At 35.0% G+C, this 19300-nt stretch overlaps 1 protein-coding gene across 1 annotated transcript in view; it reads right to left on the minus strand.

Moving 5' to 3' along the window:
- Positions 1–19300, minus strand: part of USH2A (usherin) — an 801829-nt gene that overhangs the window by 550451 nt on the left and 232078 nt on the right. The window contains exon 20 of the mRNA XM_055233796.2: positions 13555–13699. Within this exon, the coding sequence (XP_055089771.1) occupies positions 13555–13699 (145 nt within the window). The remainder of the gene's footprint in view (positions 1–13554; positions 13700–19300) is intronic.

Consider the following 19300-nt stretch of genomic DNA (forward strand, 5'->3'; position numbering starts at 1 on the left):
CATCCTCTGTGCCCTGCCTATTCATCTCTCCTTCCCCCCACCCCAGGTAACTACTCAACTCCATAGTTTCGCCTTTTCCAGAATGTCATATAGTTGGAATCATACAGCATGTAGTCTTTGTAAACTGACTTCTTTCACTGAATAATACGCATTTAAGTTTCCTTCATGTCTTTTCATCATTTGATAGCTCATTTAATGCTAAATAATATTCCCTTGCCTGGATGTAGCATAGTTTATCACAGTCTATTTATTCATTCATCTACTGATGAATATCCTGGTTGTTTCCAAGTTTTGGCAATGGTGAATAAAGCTGCTATGATGTGCATATATATGTGTATATCTAATTATATATCAAGGTTTTGTGTTTTAAACTCCGTTGAGTAAATACCAAGAAGTGCAATTGCTGTATCATATGGTAAGAGCATGTTTGGTTTTGCAAGACACTGCCAAACTGTCTTCCAAAGTGGCTGTACCATTTTGCATTCCCACTAGCAATGAATGAGCATTCCTTCTACCGTACAGTCTCATCAGCATTTGGTGTTGTCAGTGTTCCAGATTTTGGCCATTCTAATGGGTGTGTAGTGTTATCTTATTTTAATTTGCATTTCCTTTTATGACATATGATATAGAACATTTTTCATGTGTGTATTTGCCATCTGTATATCTTCTTTGGTCAAAAAGCTCCTTTTATATCCAATTTTCTGATTTTTAAAGCTTAAAAACTGATCTAAATGAAAGCAAACAAGCAATAACACTCTGAATGTTAAACAGAGCATCAGCACAAAATAACAAGCCTGTGAGTTCAGCAGTTTACACACAATGGTCCAGGCAACTAACGTTGGTCAGCCTCTTGGTCCTAGAGAGCACCCTGGCCCTGAAGTGACCCCACCACCAGCAGTGGGCTTAGCTTTGGAGCAGTAGTGGCCTTATGCCCTTGCATATATTGGGACCTTGCCATGCTTTCAAGTGGTGGGACACTGGCAATTCTTTAAAGGTTCCTGGGAAACCCTAGGAGTCACGGAGATTAAGGTTTTCCCTACAACTTGCTGGTTCAGATTAACAGCTGAGTTATTGAAAATGAAGGTTTGTTTTGGTTTGATTTTTTTTTCCCTTAAACAGTTGAGTTTGTGAGCTGAGAGTCATTCCCCATTTAAGTGTGTCTGCTGGATTTAAGAGGTGAAAGTGGAGAAAGGAACAAATGTCATAATCACCGAGCCTATTTATTAAGGGCCCAAACTACGTCTGTGGACTTTTAATTTACACCTGTGTTAACATAGCCATACACAGACGCAAAGTCTGCCTGTTTCAATAAATATAAATCAAAATGATGTGGATATAAGAATTGAAGCCCTTAAACCATGAAAGGAAATTCACGGTAAAGCAGCTTAGAACAATTACTATTTGTTACTTTTTAGACCTTGGGCCAGCTTTTCAAAAAGAAACAATTCATTTTGATTCTATTTTAACTTTTAGTAAAAAAGAAAAGGCACTGAGCAAAAAGTTCATCAAGTTAGAAAGATAATTAACAATTCTGGTTATTTTCTGCCACTGCAGCCCACGTGATATTTTTATTTTTATATATGTATGAGTCTGTGAATTATATGAATAATTTCTCTTAGCATTTTTTTCTGCTAAAAATCAGTTGAGTGGTAGGTTCTCAAAGATTTCATTCTACAAGTTATGATCTCACTTCAAAATAATCCAAAACAAAATAAAAGGCTAAGCCATTCAGAAATTTCTTCACCCAGAGTCTCTCTTCAGAGTTTAGAGTTACATATTTGTATTAAGATTTTAGCAGGCCATTCTTGGCTATAATCTCAACTGGGAAAGGAAAACTGCCAAAGATTTTTTAGTCCTGGGCTCAGGGAAGCAATGGAGAACAAATTACATAATTTTTAAATTGTGATTTGCTAGATTCCCTAGGGTTTTGGGACACAGAGACCTGAACATTTTAGTTTCATAAACTACTAGCCTAGTAATATCCAATAGCCAAAAACTACTAGACCAGTACTATCCAATAGAACTTTCTCCAGTGAAGGAAGTGTTCTAGGTCTGTAATGTTTAATACGGTAACCACTAGCCTTATAATAAGACTATTGAGCACTTGAAATGCAGCTAGTGAGAATGAGAAACTGAATTTCAAATTTCTTAATTTTAATTAACTGTATTTTAAATTTAAATAGCCACATATGATTCATGACTACCATATTGGACACCAAAGATGTAGATAGAGAATCACAAATTATACATATCTGGTGTGTTGAGAATAGGATTTCAATTTTAACTAAATGTTGAGAAGAAGTATGAATACACCTCCTATACTTCTTAAAAACTGAAGAGTTTCATTGCTGTTTGAAAGCAGCCTTTCTCCAGGTCCCATTTGTTTGAAAGTTGATACATCTCTACTTTACTCCAACCACTCAACTCAGTGGAGATAATGTTGAAGCTCAGCACCACCACAGAAAACAGATTCCTTCCCCCATCAGTAGCATAATCCAAAAATTACGTCTTAATCAGGAATATAGACTAAGAGTAATAGAAAATAAAACTAAACAAGAGGAATTCTGGCAACTCTGTCGTTTTTGTGTAATAATTATTGAAAATTGGAGCACACTTTTTTTTTTAATTTGGCAAAGTGATTCTAATCAATAGGGAAATTCTTGAGAGTCCATTAAACTTAATGTTTACCATTTAAACTTTAAGAAGTAGTAAGTAGTAGAGCACTTCTTGATTCCCAGAGGAATTATTCCCCCAAGCAATGGGACTGTCCTTTAGAAGCCAATTCCTGAGAATGAATAGAACTAGAGTACATTTTTTATTCTCTTGCTTAAAAGAAAAACAAAACAAAAAAGCATTCCAGCAGGTGTGTTTTACAGTTTCACATGGAGGAGTCAACTAAGCCTGTTTGAAAGGGTGAACATCCTACTGAGTTATTCTTTTCAGAGTTCTTCTAAGGCTGGAAGGGGGAATTAAGTGAAATTTGTCAATTAAACTAGACTGGTCTCATACACATACAAGTAGAATAAGAAGAAAAATAGATACCCTGAACCATTAAACACACACACATACATGCACATAGAATCACCAAGAGATTGGGGTAATGATGAATTCTTCATCAGACTTTCAAGGAAAAGGAACTATAGGAAAAATAAATATGATCTTTAAAGATTTGTTAATTTATAAAACAGTTCGTTAAGAGACAACACTACATAATGAAAGGGATTTGGTAGACTTTTAAAAATTATATTTCACTTTTTAATGTCTAAATCTGTGTGATTTTAGAAAAATCCCTTAACACGTATATCTGCTTCCGCTTTCCCATCTGCAACGAGGATACATTTTCAGTGAAATGCATTGACAACAATTGCTTCTACAACAATATACATATTTGCTTTATGTTTTACAAAACAAGTCTCTATACAAATATAAGGCACTATCATTAGAAGAACAAATCTTTCAAATTATATACTATTCAGGAATACAATTCATCTATATTCAAAATCTATCTCTATTTACGTAGAAAATTGTCTTATAAATGTAAAGTTTAAAATGAATCTTCAATATTCATTATTTCTAAGAATAATATACAAAGTTTAAAATGAATGTTCATTATCCATAATTTCTAAGAATAAAATGTCTATTTGAATAAAAGTACAAAATTCTTGTACTTTTAAAATAGCATTTGTATTTTTTAATAGGTGTAATTTCTTATCTGTCTATTCGATGTATATATATTCTTTTATAAAATGTTATAATATGCATTCTTTATGCAGCATTTATTACTTTATAACATAATTAGTGGTATATCAAAATGAATACATTTAAACTTGCAAAATTTATGTAGTGTAGCATTTTGAGCACCGTAGGATAAGAACTAAAAGCTGAACAAAGCTCTTTCTGAGGTACTGGTCTTTAAAATGGAATCTGTTCATTTGTTTTTAAGGAATCTGTTCATTTTTTGCCTACGAAGACTGTATGGCTGTGTCAATATCTTAAAGCATCATCAACTTTCTATGATGATGACAAGAATTTAAGAATAAACAATCTTTCTATGTTTCAGGGATGGGTGGGGAGCAGACTAAATAAAATATTCTTAATAAGCACCCTGTCAATAGAAAATGATTTTGACTTTTTTACAGAAATACAAAACTATGCCAGGAAATACAATTTACCAAACACTGCTAGGCCAAAACACTTGCAAAAGGGCTCTGGGACCAGGACACAAACAAGAAGTCCAGGTCATGAGCCCTGATTTCTCTGTTGCAGAGAAATTGCTGCAGAATCAGCTGCTCACCAATCAGTGTCCTAAAGAGGAAAAGTTTTCCTCCAAAACTCTCACGGATGACTCAACATCACCTTGTTGACTGTCTATTATCTGACCAGGGAAGAAAGAATAAAATATATTTTGCCACTTTATTCTTTGTTGACAAGTCACCTTCAGGAGAGGATATTACTAGAAGATCTGGAAAGGAGAAAAATGTAGGCTCTAGATTGGCTCTTTAAGACCCTAATTATGGAACATTGGTTAATCCATTATTAGGTCTCTCTATTCTTCAGTTACTTCAGTTGTTAGAGTGACAGGCTTGATTATGTCTAGGACCTCTTCCAGTTTCAAAATTCTTTGATTGAATAATTTAAAGCAGTACTTCTAAGTTCATAAGCCACGAATGGGTACCAGACACCCTGATTCCCTTTGCTCCTGGGAAGCCAGCAGGAGCCCCTCTGGTTTATCCCCTTCAGCTCTCAGCCACCTTGTTCCTTTACCTTAGCATGGCATATAAAAATAATTTGTCTATGTGTTCTGTGACATAAAGAAAATCCTGCTTTTAGAGAAGTTCAGTGAACATTGTGAACAAACACTACCTTAACCAGTTATTGTTCTGGCGATCACAATAATTTGCACAAAACTACCATCGTACACATGAAGAGAGAAGAGGATCCATTATTTCTAAACTGCACATATAGCAGCAATGATGACAGCAACCACCATTCCCTAAAGTCCACCATTAATAAAAGGTAGCTGCTTGGACTGTAATTATGGCATCCTTGCTACCCAAACTTGAAGCTTTTATGGGGCTTATGCAATTAACTACTTAAATGCATCGTAACACTTGCTTCTCTGACAGCAAAGTATTGATTTTTTCATCATTTTCAAGTCTCCTCCAGCACAAATAAATGTACTACAGTTACAGTTAATGCACTGTGTACATGCATTAAATGCTGGTGTGACACAATTTATTATTTTGTGATATATAGAATAGAAGTCTGGCTTCTCAGAAAGTAGCATCACTGATCTAACATCAGTATGGAAACTACCATTGTCCTTGATCCTCCAAATTCTCTAACTTCCAAAAGCTAAAGACCTATTTTAATAGGATACTTAGGCTTTACATTAAAATGAGGGAGCACTGAATGTAAATTTTTTATATATGTCAATGTGGGGAAAATTTCAAATAGTCTAACAGAGAAGAAAGATACAGTTTGTATTTTCCTAAAGGTGTCACTGTGGGACCTATAGCAACTTTGTTCAGATGATTTTTTGCCTATTTAATTTTTTTCCTTGCAGTTTTTTGGGGGCACATCTGTCAAAATATTTTGCATACTAGAGTCTCTCTGATTCAGTCAATTTTTACATAGCTTGATTGTGTTGTTTTAATGACTCATAGGATACATAGTACATTATAAAGCTAAAATTGTGTATTGAAAGTGTGATTTCTACATGGCATTTTCACATGCCAAAAAGGCCAGTAGAGCCCCTGATAAAGTCGCATATCTAAATAGACCAGGCCACAGAGGTCATCACATAGTTCACAGTCAAGCCTTTTCCTTGGATACAACTACACACTACAAATTAAAGTTGGTGAGTAAAAAGCAGTTAATTTTGTTTTGTTAGAAATAATATCATTTTAGTTTTAGCATCTAAGACAGATGCCAGCATTTCACTCTGAACAGATGGTAATTCCATCTAATAGTGCATCTCTGTATTAGTAAGGTCTGTTGTGTATACAAACAGTAATAAACACTAGGTAAGGATCAAAATAAATTTTAATTGTTGACATTAAATTCTGGCAGCCACAGTTCTAAGGCTGCAATATTCCTTTTTCAAGTCTGTCAGATTTACTAATGCAGCGAAAGCTTTTCCAAAACCTGCCAGATCCCAGTTCCAAGAAAAACACGTTTGCACACTACCAGTTACCAGTCCTCAACCAGGGTACCTGTTTGCAGATACTGAAATAATTCTTCAAGAATGACTTGGAATTGGTGCTACCATCTATGTGATGACCAGCCAGTGCTTCTTTTCAAATGCCCCTGAAGGACTGAGCATTTAATTAACAAGTTAGTATAAAATGTTACATCCAATTGTTACATTAGGGGTCATGGTATTATCCATCACAGCCACTTTCTTACCCTGCTAAGTAGGGATCTCTCATCCAACTCATTTTCTTCAATTTACAAAGCTGAGCATTCCTGAACTTCTCTGAAAGTGACACCATCCTTTCATTTGTTTGTTTTGCCCCAGCCTGAAGGATTTCCCTGACAATCACAGCAATCATCAGCTGCGCTTTTCTATAGGCTTGCTGTGGATCGAGTGTGCCAACAAGCACCAGTTTGGTTCTCATGATGCCTCCAGCGATCTGGTATTACAAGGAGTAGCCCCTATTTATTTTGAGAAGCTGCCATGTTAAAAAAAAAAAAAAAGCATTTAAAAAAAGCAGTTTGGCATTCAGGTGACTGTTCAATAACAAACATGCTTTGCAATCATATTTCTTTAAAAAATGGATGCATTTTTTTAATCATGAAAAATATATTGCTTCCACCATATGGGACAACCTACGACTCACCAACCGATTTAAGATGCGGCATATTGAGCTGACCATATGTTACAGTGCTGTTGAATGGCTGAGTGATTCATGCCCGTCACATTCTAGTATATCAATTAAAGCTCCTTGAAGTCTGCATGATTTGTGTCTCTGTTATTAAACCCTGCTAATTCATCCCACTTACACATCTGTTATAAATCTCTAGGAGTGCTGCATGATTCATGGCAATCTGTGAGCATGCTACAGCAAATTCTTCTCCTTGTAATTAACAGTAAATTGTTTTACTGCCATGCAATGAATTTTTCAGTTATATTGCAAATGAACTCCTAAATGTGCGGTTCTTTCCTAAGAACTGACTTATATCATTAGGCAATTAAAAAGTATTGCTTTAAACCAAAAGCTTTTAATCAAGAGAAATATAACTTAAACATTGCTTAAGAGCCATGGAAATTTGACATGTTGGTTACAAGTGTAAAATAATTTCTGTTGAAAGAGCAAAACAAACAAACAAAAAATCTTCAGTGTACTCAGGATTTCACTGATGCTAAGACACACCAACTGCTGCCTGAAAACAATTGGTGGGACAAGTTTTGCACAGATACTGTTTATCTTAGAAGTTACTTAAGTCATCTGTCGTTACCAAATTTCTCAGACTACTTTACACTTCCTTAATTGTAAAATGGTGCCTTTATTCTTGAAATAAATAATTGGATAATTAGCCAAGTTGAATCATCAGGGGATTCCAATGCTGTTCAAGTGTTCTTGTCAAAGGTGAAGCAAATTCATTTCAGCTCGCCTCTGCAGCTCTTCGAAGAGGCTTTGATTTTTTTTCCCCACTTTCTTGGCAGCAGCCTCAGATTCATGAGTCCATACATCAAGTCAGTAGTTTAACAACAAATGGAATTAAATTCAAAGAAGGGAAACTAATTGAAGGACAGCAACAAAAGTGTTTGGTAATGTGCTTTTTAATATGGCATGCCACATTTACATGATAATTTTTCCTTTTTAGCATGGAGCAGAAAGTGACTAGCTTAATGAGGGATTATTGAAGACAGGAATGAACAAAATGCATTCATAACTAAGAACAAAGATTGTATTATGAAACAAAAACAGGCAACCTCAGAGAAGTAACTGGGTGATTGGTTTATGCATTATGAATAAAAAGGTAGAAAAATATTTATATTAGTATTCACTAATTACTATATATACAAGATTGTTGTAATTAAAATTATAAATTAACATATTAAGAGTGCTTGTTTAATCACTCTGGCTCCAATTCACAAGGAAAAGACTTATGTACCTGAATGCAAAACAATGTGTGTTTTCAACCCAGCAGCAAACAGCCTATACATTTTACTTTGCATTCAGAAAGAAAATTTAATGCACACTAATTACTTGCTTTATGCGAGATGGGCACTTCTAAGCTTGTAGTATGGAGGTGAATTTATGATACGCAAGGGAAATATCACATTGTCCCTTCAGGAATGGATCTCCAAAAGTAATATCTCATAAGAAGGGTTTAAACTAAACTCAATTTGCAATGGGTGGAAATGCACAAATTTCTCAGATTAAAAGGAGAATCTTAAAGAAAAGTATTACAAGGATTTTAAGAGGGCCCAGTTCATCAACTCATTACCTTCATACACCCAGAAGCAACTCCAAAGCCATTAATAGCACTGCTTGAAGATTTTGCAATGGAGAGAGATGCAGCTGCTCCTGAGAGAACACCTCTCTCAAATCAGTTCTCAGACTTTGTCACAGGCATCAAAACTAAAGAAGCAGCAGTGCAATACTCTGGATGAAATGTACCCATTCTAATCATATATTTAATTGAAAAAAATGTTTAAAACAAGAGAGAGCCAACTATAATTCTCAAGCTTTTTAATGAAACAGCCAGATAAATCTTCACAAGTATCTTTTTGATTTTTGAGACTGAGATTTAAGGAGGCAACATATCTTTTCATGATTCAAATGCTTCTAAAAGGCTAATTACTACTTCTAATTGGTGGTGCTCTTTCTCAAAATTTTTGAATGGTCACTGGTCTCCTTTGATCTCTGATAATGAGCTCATATGAGCTATTAGACATGAGTTAAATTTCCCACAAATCCATTGGAATTCATTGGAATAATATGTACTCTCCAAATTGCAATGTTAATAGTAGAAAAAACAGAGCAGGATGAACCATAAAGTTGCAAGTCAACTTTTATTACTCTCCTATAGCAAAATTGTTGACCATTCAAAAGAACTGGCTTTATTGTAGGTCTGCAGTGTATTTCTATGATTTAATGTCTATATGTTATATTCAGATGTTTTATTTTGGAAAAACATTTAGAAATACACATTCATCTACTGAATAAGGAAGGAGGCAAAAAGGATGATGGATTTATAATTTTTTCCTGGTATTCAAATAAAAGCAAATAAGTTTATTTTCACTGATTCGAACAACCCTAAAAATGATGTATTTTATAATAAACCCAACTGTAAGTAAAATTATTTTTCCATACTTTTGTCATATAAGAGACTTTCTTTCTCTGCCGGGCAGGTGAAGAATCAGATAGTTCTAACAAAATACATTAAGGAATTAGAAAATAAACATTTTTTCCAGAAAAAACACTAAAATAAATTTTTCTTTAGAAAAGAAGGGATTTTACATGGAAACAAAAGGTAATATAATTTTTTAAAGAATGAAAATTGGGTAGAAGAAAAATTTTAGCAAAGAAAAAAAAAAACACACACACATTTGAAATTTACCATTATATCTCCTCCTGCCACTGCTCAATCCTTCATGTTCCAGCTTCTGCTTCAACCATGCTAATTAGGGTAATCCCCAGAGAGTCACCAGTGACCTCGCATCCATTTTAGGTCACATTTCTCTTGCTTTCCCTATACCATATGACACTGCAGACAACATTCTCCTTCCAGAATTCTCTCTTCCCTTGCCTTTGTTGATACTGCTTCCTCTCAGTTCTTTTCCTAATTCTGACCATACCTCTGTTCACTTCACTCTTACTTTCTTCTTTCTTCCCAGGTAGAATATTGACTAAGGTGTTTTCTTTGGACTTCTATTTTGCATTTTCTCTGCTTTCACTAATTGATTATAACCTATAGCATGAGCTCCCGTCTATATGCAGATGAATACAAAATCTGCATCAATTTTAAGCCCCAGATTTGCGATTTCTGCTCCTGGATGTTTATAATTGTCATGGATGTGTTTCTATCAAATCATCAAATAAACTCACGAGTTTATTTCTCCCATATGTTCTTCGTTCATCTTTCCCCTTTTATTTAATGGCACCACCATGGGCTACAATATTTGCTATCATTGTCCATCCTTCCCACTGCTTAACTTCCAGGTCTGTCTTCCTTGAAGTCACTCCATTCCCTTCTTTCAATCTTCACTTCTACTCATCTGATTTACTCTCTTATTGCCTCTTTAAAAATGTCTACCAGACTCTTATTATACCCTCTCTTCTAATCTATTGTGTACTCTACTGCCAGGGAAGTCTTCATAAATCTCTGCTTTCATTACATCAGTACCTGGAACAGTGCCAGCCCCTAAAACAGAAACTAGCACATGGTATATGCTCAGCAAATATCTGCGAAAGTCTTTACCATTCTTTTATAGTTTATCTGAAATAGCCTTTAATGAGGTATCTATTCAGTCTCCCAAATCAAAACCATTTATCTCATTTTCTACCTTCCCATAGCATTTTTTTCACCTTTCTCACAGCCCTTAGCACATGTCGCCATGGTGTTAATCCTACCTGTTGGATCTCAACTCCTTAACCCAAATGCTGGGTATAATTATCTTAGAATCCTCCACGGTGCTTTAAATAGTAAGCCCTCAAGAGATGGCTCTGAATTGAGCATTCACAATAAAATGTAGTAGTAATACATTTATGGCACATTATTAACTCTATATTGCAACCGACAAATGTGAAATTTGCTGTTTTTGAGCAAAGTTTTGAAATGTGCATAATAATTCTGAATGACATACTTCTTACAGAAATAATAAATAGTGCTTTCAGATTTTAAACCTTTCTAAGCTTTCTTTTCACAATACAATCCTTAGTTTTAGAATTCTCCATTTTATATTTTATAATAATGTTAGAAAATCAAAGTTGTAAAATAAACTCTCCTTGATTTTGATAACATCAGAAATTCCATAACATTTATACCGTGACTAATAAAAGTGTTATATAATATTATGATAAAAATCATGACAATAAATTTTTATTGAGAATGAACCGTGATGGGTACTGCTTTAAATATTTTACATGTATTAACTATTTCTAATCCACATCAGAACCCTACAAAATAAGTTATGCTTATTTATAAATTGGAAAACTAAGGCACAGAGGTTAGATAATTTATATAAGGTCATACAGCTAGTCAATGGCAGAGCCCAGATTGAAACCCTGGCATTGTGGCTAACCATTTTTTTCCCCTTACATATATGAATAAACTCTTATTTTTGTAAGTCAACTAACTTTCACATCACCTGACTTTTAGCGAATATGCCTCTAGTTCTATTTTTCAAGGATAAAAAAAGTAGAGAGAGGATTCGGAGTTCTCTGACTAGTTAGTTTTACCTCACAGTCCTGCCAGTGGACAGGAGTGGTTTTAATCGCCTCACCAGTAACTAAAATGAGAGCTGCACAGAGCACCCAGGTACATCGTCTTTTATGCAACAGGATCTTGCCACTGCAACCAACGAGGATACTATTAGCACAGATGTTATCACTAATGCATAGGGCAGGGAGATTCTATTCTGTAGACATGTTTCCTGCTCTTCTATCCCCATCTCCAGGATCTAGCTAGTTTCTGGGGACAGGCATGTCTCTCTTCAGGTTCTTTAGTTTGCTTATATCTATGAAAAGGCAGACTAGATCTCATCCGCAAGAATTATACTAATAACAGCTCTAGACACTATTGCAATGAGGTTCAGATGGGAGCCACCACGATATGCAGCCTAAAGGAGAAAAGACTTGGGTGGATATATTGTTATTGAAAATTTTATTGGAAGGATGATAAATTAAATTAACAACAGCCCCCAAGGAAGTAGAGTAAGATTGTTGAGTAGAAGTTACTAGGAGATATTTTTGATCAATCTAAGAAATCACATTTTAAAAGAGGTATCTAAAGATGGAATAGCTTTGTCTGAGACGTAGTATTTCCGTAACACTGAAGGTATCAAACATGGGTTAGATGAACACTTGGGGGTAATATTACAAAGAATATATTGATACTGGCTATATAGTAACACTAGATTATTTTTACATGTTTCACAACCCTGAGAGGATGTGATTCCAGTTTTGCACGGCCACGTGCTTGGGATCCCTATGTCCCCTACTATAACACACCCAGTCTTCACCCTGTGTTGTATCCATTTTTACTTTCTCCAACTTGCAAGACTGATTCTTATTTTAATTTTTGTCTTCTAGTCTGAAATTGTATCATTTAAAGGAGATAGAATCCTCCTCTGTTGTCCATATTCAGCATTCAGTAAACGTTTAATAATAACACAGTATACAAAAACAGACAGTTTTATAGGATAAGAGTATTTTTTACAAGCTAGGTACTCCATCAATGTATTCATACATCTGAAATGCACATATATAAAATATATAAAAATACAAAGAGTTCCGTTATAAATTTAGTAAACCATAATTTCTTAGAATTTCAGAGTTGTTTGCATTAATGAAAATTTTGAAAAAAAAATAAATTACTTGGATGAGATCACTTGAGCTAAGCAATTTTTTCCAGAACCAGAAAAAAAAACCCTACATAATTGGACCTATTAATAATAGGATGAAGAGATTTGGGGAGGAGGTCTAGGAAATGTTTTTACAGGTAAACATGTGTTTTTGTAATATCTGTAATTCATCTAGAATGTCTTAATCTCCTTACACATGGACATTTCTTTAAAGATAACCAGGAAACTAAGCTTTTATCTAGAATCAGAAAAACACTGATTTGAAAATATATTAATGTTAAATAATTGGGTTTTATAAGTCTTACTAATACATATAATCAGGTTTGTATGAATCCAGTTAGTCCTGAATAAAGCAAGCACAAATTATACAAACCATTTCTACTAAGATTGTACTTAATAACAATTCTTTTATTTACATTTTATTAACTTAAGAGCCTCTTAATAAAATAATAGATAAATGTTTACCTATTTCATGAAAGCCAAATGTAACACCAGGCCACACAGTAATTTCTAGATGTTCCCATGGATGAGGAGTGAGTAGACCCAAGCCTACAAAAAATGTCTGGACTGAGGGAAGAGGTATCCTAAAGTCCTCATAAGAAGCTTCCTGATTGTTTCTCACAGTTGTCAGGACACTGCTAGGACACAGGTTGGTAGCTAAGCCCTGGAGTCATGCTACAACTAATTATATTTCTATATATTTCTAGTTCTATATATTTTTATATGTTTCTAGTTGTATATTCTATATATTTCTAGTTGTAGAGTGGAGTCACTCTACCACTAATTATATTTCTTATTATGACACAGCTATAACTCAGCTCCTAGGTACCCCTTAAAGTTTAAGTTTTGGTTGTTGTTGTTTAAAACTGTCAAGGTAAGAAGCAATCAGGGTTAGTGAGGGAGGAGAAGAAAGCAGAAAAGACAAATATAAAGTCACAAGTAGAGAAGGTGTTGAACATTATAAGTTTTTTTCTTGATAGGCAACAAATTTTTCATATCCATTAAAACTTGCTTACCTGCTGCTAAAGTTTGTCCTGCTCCCGAAGCACTGGTCACACAACCAACTGAATTGCAGACAGTAATAGTAAACTCATATATCCTATAAGGTTTCAGTCCATCTACAGTGTAAGATAGTTCTTGGGATTTAGCAGTGTGCAACAGCTTCAAGGCAAAAAAAAAAAAAGAAAGAAAGATAATAGGTAATCAGTGTGAAAATATAACCTTGGCAGTCAAAGTTCCATGAATTCAGACAGAGGGAATTATTGCCAACCACCATTAGGAAAAGGATTTTTCTTTTTTTTGAAGAGTCCCGACAAGCCAGGATTTAATTGATAATTGTACAATCACACTGTTTTATGAGGTAATAATCCAGTTCCTGAGTGGATAAATGAGAAAACCAAGTTATTGCCTCATAAAGCAGCATGGTGGTATGGTTATTGTCACCAATGGTAGAGATAAAGATGGTGACATTGTCATTGTTATCATGATAAAGTCCAAACAAAGCCATCGGGCTTGGCCAAAAGTAACCCAGAGCAGTAATACCCAAGCTGTTTGATGGTGCTAGGACAGAAAGAAGTGCTGTTGCTATGTTAAATCAATACTATCATTTTCTTTATGAAAAAAAGTCACAGAAGAAAAAGGGAAAAAATTAAACATTAAGCATATTACTGAGCATCCATGTTAAGTCAATTCTCAATCATCTTTCTTATATAAACAAACATATAAAGATTAGATCAAACAGTTACGTTATTTGAAATATTATCTTTATCATATAATTTCAAATGAAAATAGCAGATTTGAGCAAAGAAGACTGACAGGAAACTCATAGTCCATAAATAAATTATTAAACAATTAACATTGAGAGTTGGTTCTGTCATTATAATTTGAAGTGATCAAAAGCAACCATGTAAATTTGTTTCAGTTGTAGGTACAAAGGCCACTAGAAATGATATTCAGAAAATAAAAGTCATTAAAACAGAGAGTATGACAGTAACTATGAGTACAAAGCGAATTTTCTTAGGGCTACTGATACATAGTCACATAAAATAATCTTCCATAAATATAAATACAGATAAATGTAAAGTTCAGTAACATTTGGAGTAGGTTTCTAGAGACTTTCTCTTTAGGGGTAAAATAAAATTCATTTGGAATATTTGCCTAGGTGTGACTTTAAAATTTCATAAATTACATGAGTAGTTCTAAAAAGCAGTGAGACTGGAATGTAGAATACAGTGTTCCAATAACATTCAGAAATAAAGGTGGTTTTAAAGATTCTAAAATTCTAGGAATAATTTAAATTTAAAACTTTTAAACCGTTTCCTTGCAATTACATTTTGAAATTAGAAAAACATCAAATACCAAGTAATTCTTTATTTTTCTAATTCTAAAATCATTATTGATATAATGAAGATATAAACTTTTCTGTGAAATGTGATTTAAAATTTTCTAAGTAAAATAAACCTTGAACTGAGTTAAACTTACGAATATTGCTATAATATTCATCCCTTTTAGAATAATCCTGGTAGAATTCAATGTAAATTTTTAGAAAATGGAATTGTTTTTAGGATAAAATACATGAAGCTATTTCTTATTTAATATAGGAAGTAAAATTATTTGTTAAACAAAATATTCTTTGTAGCAAGAACCCACAATGAAATAAAATAAGAAAGAAGAAATCTACACTAATATTTATTTTGATAGGCTTTTCCTTCTCTACAGATGATTATTATAAATTACATTATTTTAAATACATTATTTGCCCCAGAAATTGCAGCATAAAATTATCACTTGGATAGACTTGTCTTTATCATGTACATAGAGTCAATTTATAAGTCTTACAAAATGTATCTAATTGAAAGTTGTTCATGAAATAAGTCTTCAAAGGGGTAGGAAAACTCTACAGCAGCTTGATCCCCCACAATGAATCCTACATCATCACCACTTTTATGTATCCCCCCTGCCTCATTCTTAGGCAAAGGTTTCTTACTAGTTATTTTTATAGCAGATTTTCCCCGGGAATTTTGGCTATTTATTTACAAAGATTATAACAAGACATACTCAAGTCAGTTCAGATACAAATTTAATCATTGAGAAGGTAAAAAATTGGACTTTGTTCTGCTACTTTTGATTTCATTTCCTTGAATAGAGAACAGTTGCACTGGAGAGAGAGAGCTTAAAAGAGAATAAGGTGGGCCCAGTGCAGTGGCTCATGCCTGTAATCCCAGTACTTTGGGAGGCCGAGGCAAGTGGATCACTTGAGGCTATGGGTTCGAGACCAACCTGGCAAAGATGGCAAAACCCTGTCTCTACTAAAAATACAAAAAAAAAAAAAAATTAGTCAGGTGTAGTGGCATGCACCTGTAGTCCCAGCTACTTGGAAGGCTGAAGCACGAGAATTGCTTGAACCCAGGAGGAGAAGATTGCAGTGAACTGAGATTGAGCCACTGCACTCAAGCCTGGGTGACAGAGCGAGACTCTGTCTCAAAGAAATAAAAATAAAAAAGAGAATAAGAGAATAAGGTGATATATCTATGCCCTTATTCCAGTTCAGCCATAAGGAACGGCCTTTTAAATAACAATAATAAAAATATTTATTTTCCTGCCCCATTAAATGATAGCTAGTTTATAAAGTATAATGTAGTTCCATACTATTAATAATAATCACTAATAATAATGTGTCAATATTTATCAGGCTCTTTAAGCAGGTAGGTGAGCAGAAATTGTTTTCCCATTTCACAAATGAATACAACCAGAAGCACAGAGATGTGTGGTACGGCTAATAATTGGGAGATGTGGAATATGAACAAACAGGTTGACTTCTAAGGCTGTATTTTATAAATAATATTTCTCCCCTTATTTTTTTCTTAGAATAACTACTATGATATAAGTAATAGATAAATCAACACTGTGTTTTACAAAGAAAGAATAGTTTATAAAGCCAAAGAATGGTAAAAACAACAAAATAAACATCAAGTATAAATGAGATACAACATGGCAAAGACCACATGGAATTTATAACTAAATTTACCTTAAATCCCATGGTATACCAGATTGGTAGACTAACCTGTTTAAGTTAAAAGATATATATTATGCCAGTTGTGTTTTCATCATGAGATAGTTGCAAATGAGTCAACATGTAGACAGATTAATGAAAAATAAGTAATCGTAAATTATTTATTGGCTCTTCTTTTTCATCTAGTATAGAAAATAAAAGTGTGTGCTGTACATGCGTTCTGTCTCCTAAAAAGGCTTAGAAAAAAATGGCAAACCTATTAGTGGTGGATTGTATAGTGTCTCCCAAAAATTCAGAATAAGACCTTATTTGGAAATAAGGTCTTTGCAGGTGTAATTAATTAGTTGTCATCCTGGATTTCAGGTTAGTTTAAAATCCAATAGCTAGTATTTTTATGGGAGAAATGAGAGGGACACACAGACCCAGAGGAGACAGAGACACAGAGGAGGACTTGTGAAGACAGAGGCAGCAGATATTAGAGTTATGTTGCCACAAGCCAAGGAACGCCAGGAGCCACGGGTAGGTAGAAGAGAAGAATTGTCTCCTAGAGCCTGTGAGGGACTCCACTGTACTAACACCTAAATTTCCATTGTTGTTTTAAGACACTCAGTTTATGTTAATTTGTTACACCAGCCCGAGGACACAAATACTCTAGGGTACAAAGATCTGACCTCCTAGCTTAATTTGAGATAAGCTAAGAGGGTCATTTCAGCTCCAGAACTACCCACAGAATCCGCTGAGGCTGCTTCCACTATTGCATCACAGTTCAGCTTCTTCGCTGTTGAATCCTACATACTTTATCACTTCGCATTTGTTGTTTCTGAAAGTGCTCCCCCAATAAACCTCCTGTACTCGGTCTTCTACCAACAGTCTGTTTCTGGGGGAATTTGCCCTAAGATAGTCGTAACAGGACTGGCCCTAGGAAGGAGACTCTAAAATGATATTTTGGAGCTCCATCATCCACTCGCTGGTTTACAATGATGTCATCACAGACAGCAGGTAGAGTACTGATAGTCCACAGCATGCCCTCGTGGTGCAATGCTTAAACTTCCATTAGTGGCGAACTGCGATGAGTTACCAGTAGAACGTAATTCACTGGTTTGGTGGAATTAGTAATTACAAGGATTACTCTGGGGAAACTAGTAATTATAAGTATAATGTATGGATCTTGCTAGTTGCTATCAATGCACTGAAGAAAGACAAAGGAAATCTGAGGGTGATTAATCACCAATTTAAGACAAACTATAAAAGCCACCTTGACAGTATTCTTTCTGTATATCAATAGCATCGTATTAAATGAATCAGATAAGCAAGAAATGGTAGGTATGCAGAGGTGAGACATATGTGTTCTAGAAAGTGGGAGAGCAATATTATGAAGATTAAGGAATCTGCTATATCAGTGAAGTTTTTAGGAGTTCAAGTGGCCTGAGACATGCTAGGATATCCCCTTCAAAATAAAGGACAAATTATTGCACCTTGCATCTACCACCACTAAGAAGGAAACAAAATGTCTAGTTGACCTCTTCACATTCTGAAGAGAGCATATTCCACATTTGAGAATACTGTTCTGAGGAATTTACTGAGTAATATGGAATGCTGCCAGTTTTGAGTGCATCCCAGAGTAGGAAAGGGCTCTGCATCAGGTCCAGCCTGTGGTACAGGCAGATCAGCCACTCGGGACATAACGTGTAGTAATTTTTACAGCACTAGAGGTAAGCATTGTGGGAAAAAATGTTGCAAGGCACATATAGAAACAGAATCACAAGGCAGATAGACCCCAAAGCTTGGAACAAAGGCATAACATGTAACGGAAACTATATGTCATTTGCTGAACGGCCCTAGCATGCTTTCAGGCTTCAGTAAAAGCAGAACATCTGGTCATGGCCATGCAGCTAGAGCTACTTTTTTATAATCTTGGAATTGTCTCAGCCAAGTCTTGAGGTTAGAAGGGCCCAACAGAAATTCATCACGAGATGGAAGTGGATGTCTGAGATTGGGTATAAGCAGAGCCAAAAGCCTTAATACATAGTGCAAGCAGGTGGTTCAGGCCCCCATGACATCCACCATTCTTATACTGGTGGCTCAACCTCAGCTCATACCTATGACCCATGGGAGGTCCCTTAAGAGCTGAAAGAATGAGGAAAAAAAACAGAATTTAGTTCACAGATAGGATGTCTTGTTATGTGGCTGCAAGTCAAAAATGGTAGCTGTTGCTCTATAACCCTTGTCAGAGATGGCCCTATGAAACGGCAGAGAGAAGAAATCCTCTTAATGGACAGAAATTCAGGCGGTTCACCTGGTCACCCATGTTGTGTGGAAAGAGACGTGTCTCAAGGTGAAATATACCTGGACAATATGGCAGTGGCTTGGAAATATTGGCCAAGGGCATGAAAAAAAAAGATGGAAGGACCAGGAACTAGGAATTCGTGGAAAGAAAAACGTGGCTATATCTATGGGAGTAGGCATAAAGTGTAAAGATCTTTTTATCTTATGCTAATGCCCAGAGAAGAGCCTCTCTCTCAGAAGAGGCACTGAACAGCCAAATACACAGAAGAACTTGTTCGGTTGACATCCTTCCATCAGTTTCTGCTATTGGCCACCTGGATGCTGGTAAAATGGGCAGAGACGTCTATCAGCCACAACTGTAAACTGGAGAGAACAAGAGCCTCCTATCTTCTAGGAGTGCTATATGTATCAGATGAATTAGTTCACGTACATAGTAAAGCCTCAGTAACTTTTAACTATGATAA

The sequence above is a fragment of the Symphalangus syndactylus genome, chromosome 19, assembly GCF_028878055.3.
Source record: "Symphalangus syndactylus isolate Jambi chromosome 19, NHGRI_mSymSyn1-v2.1_pri, whole genome shotgun sequence".
NCBI classification, from domain to species: Eukaryota; Metazoa; Chordata; class Mammalia; order Primates; family Hylobatidae; genus Symphalangus; species Symphalangus syndactylus.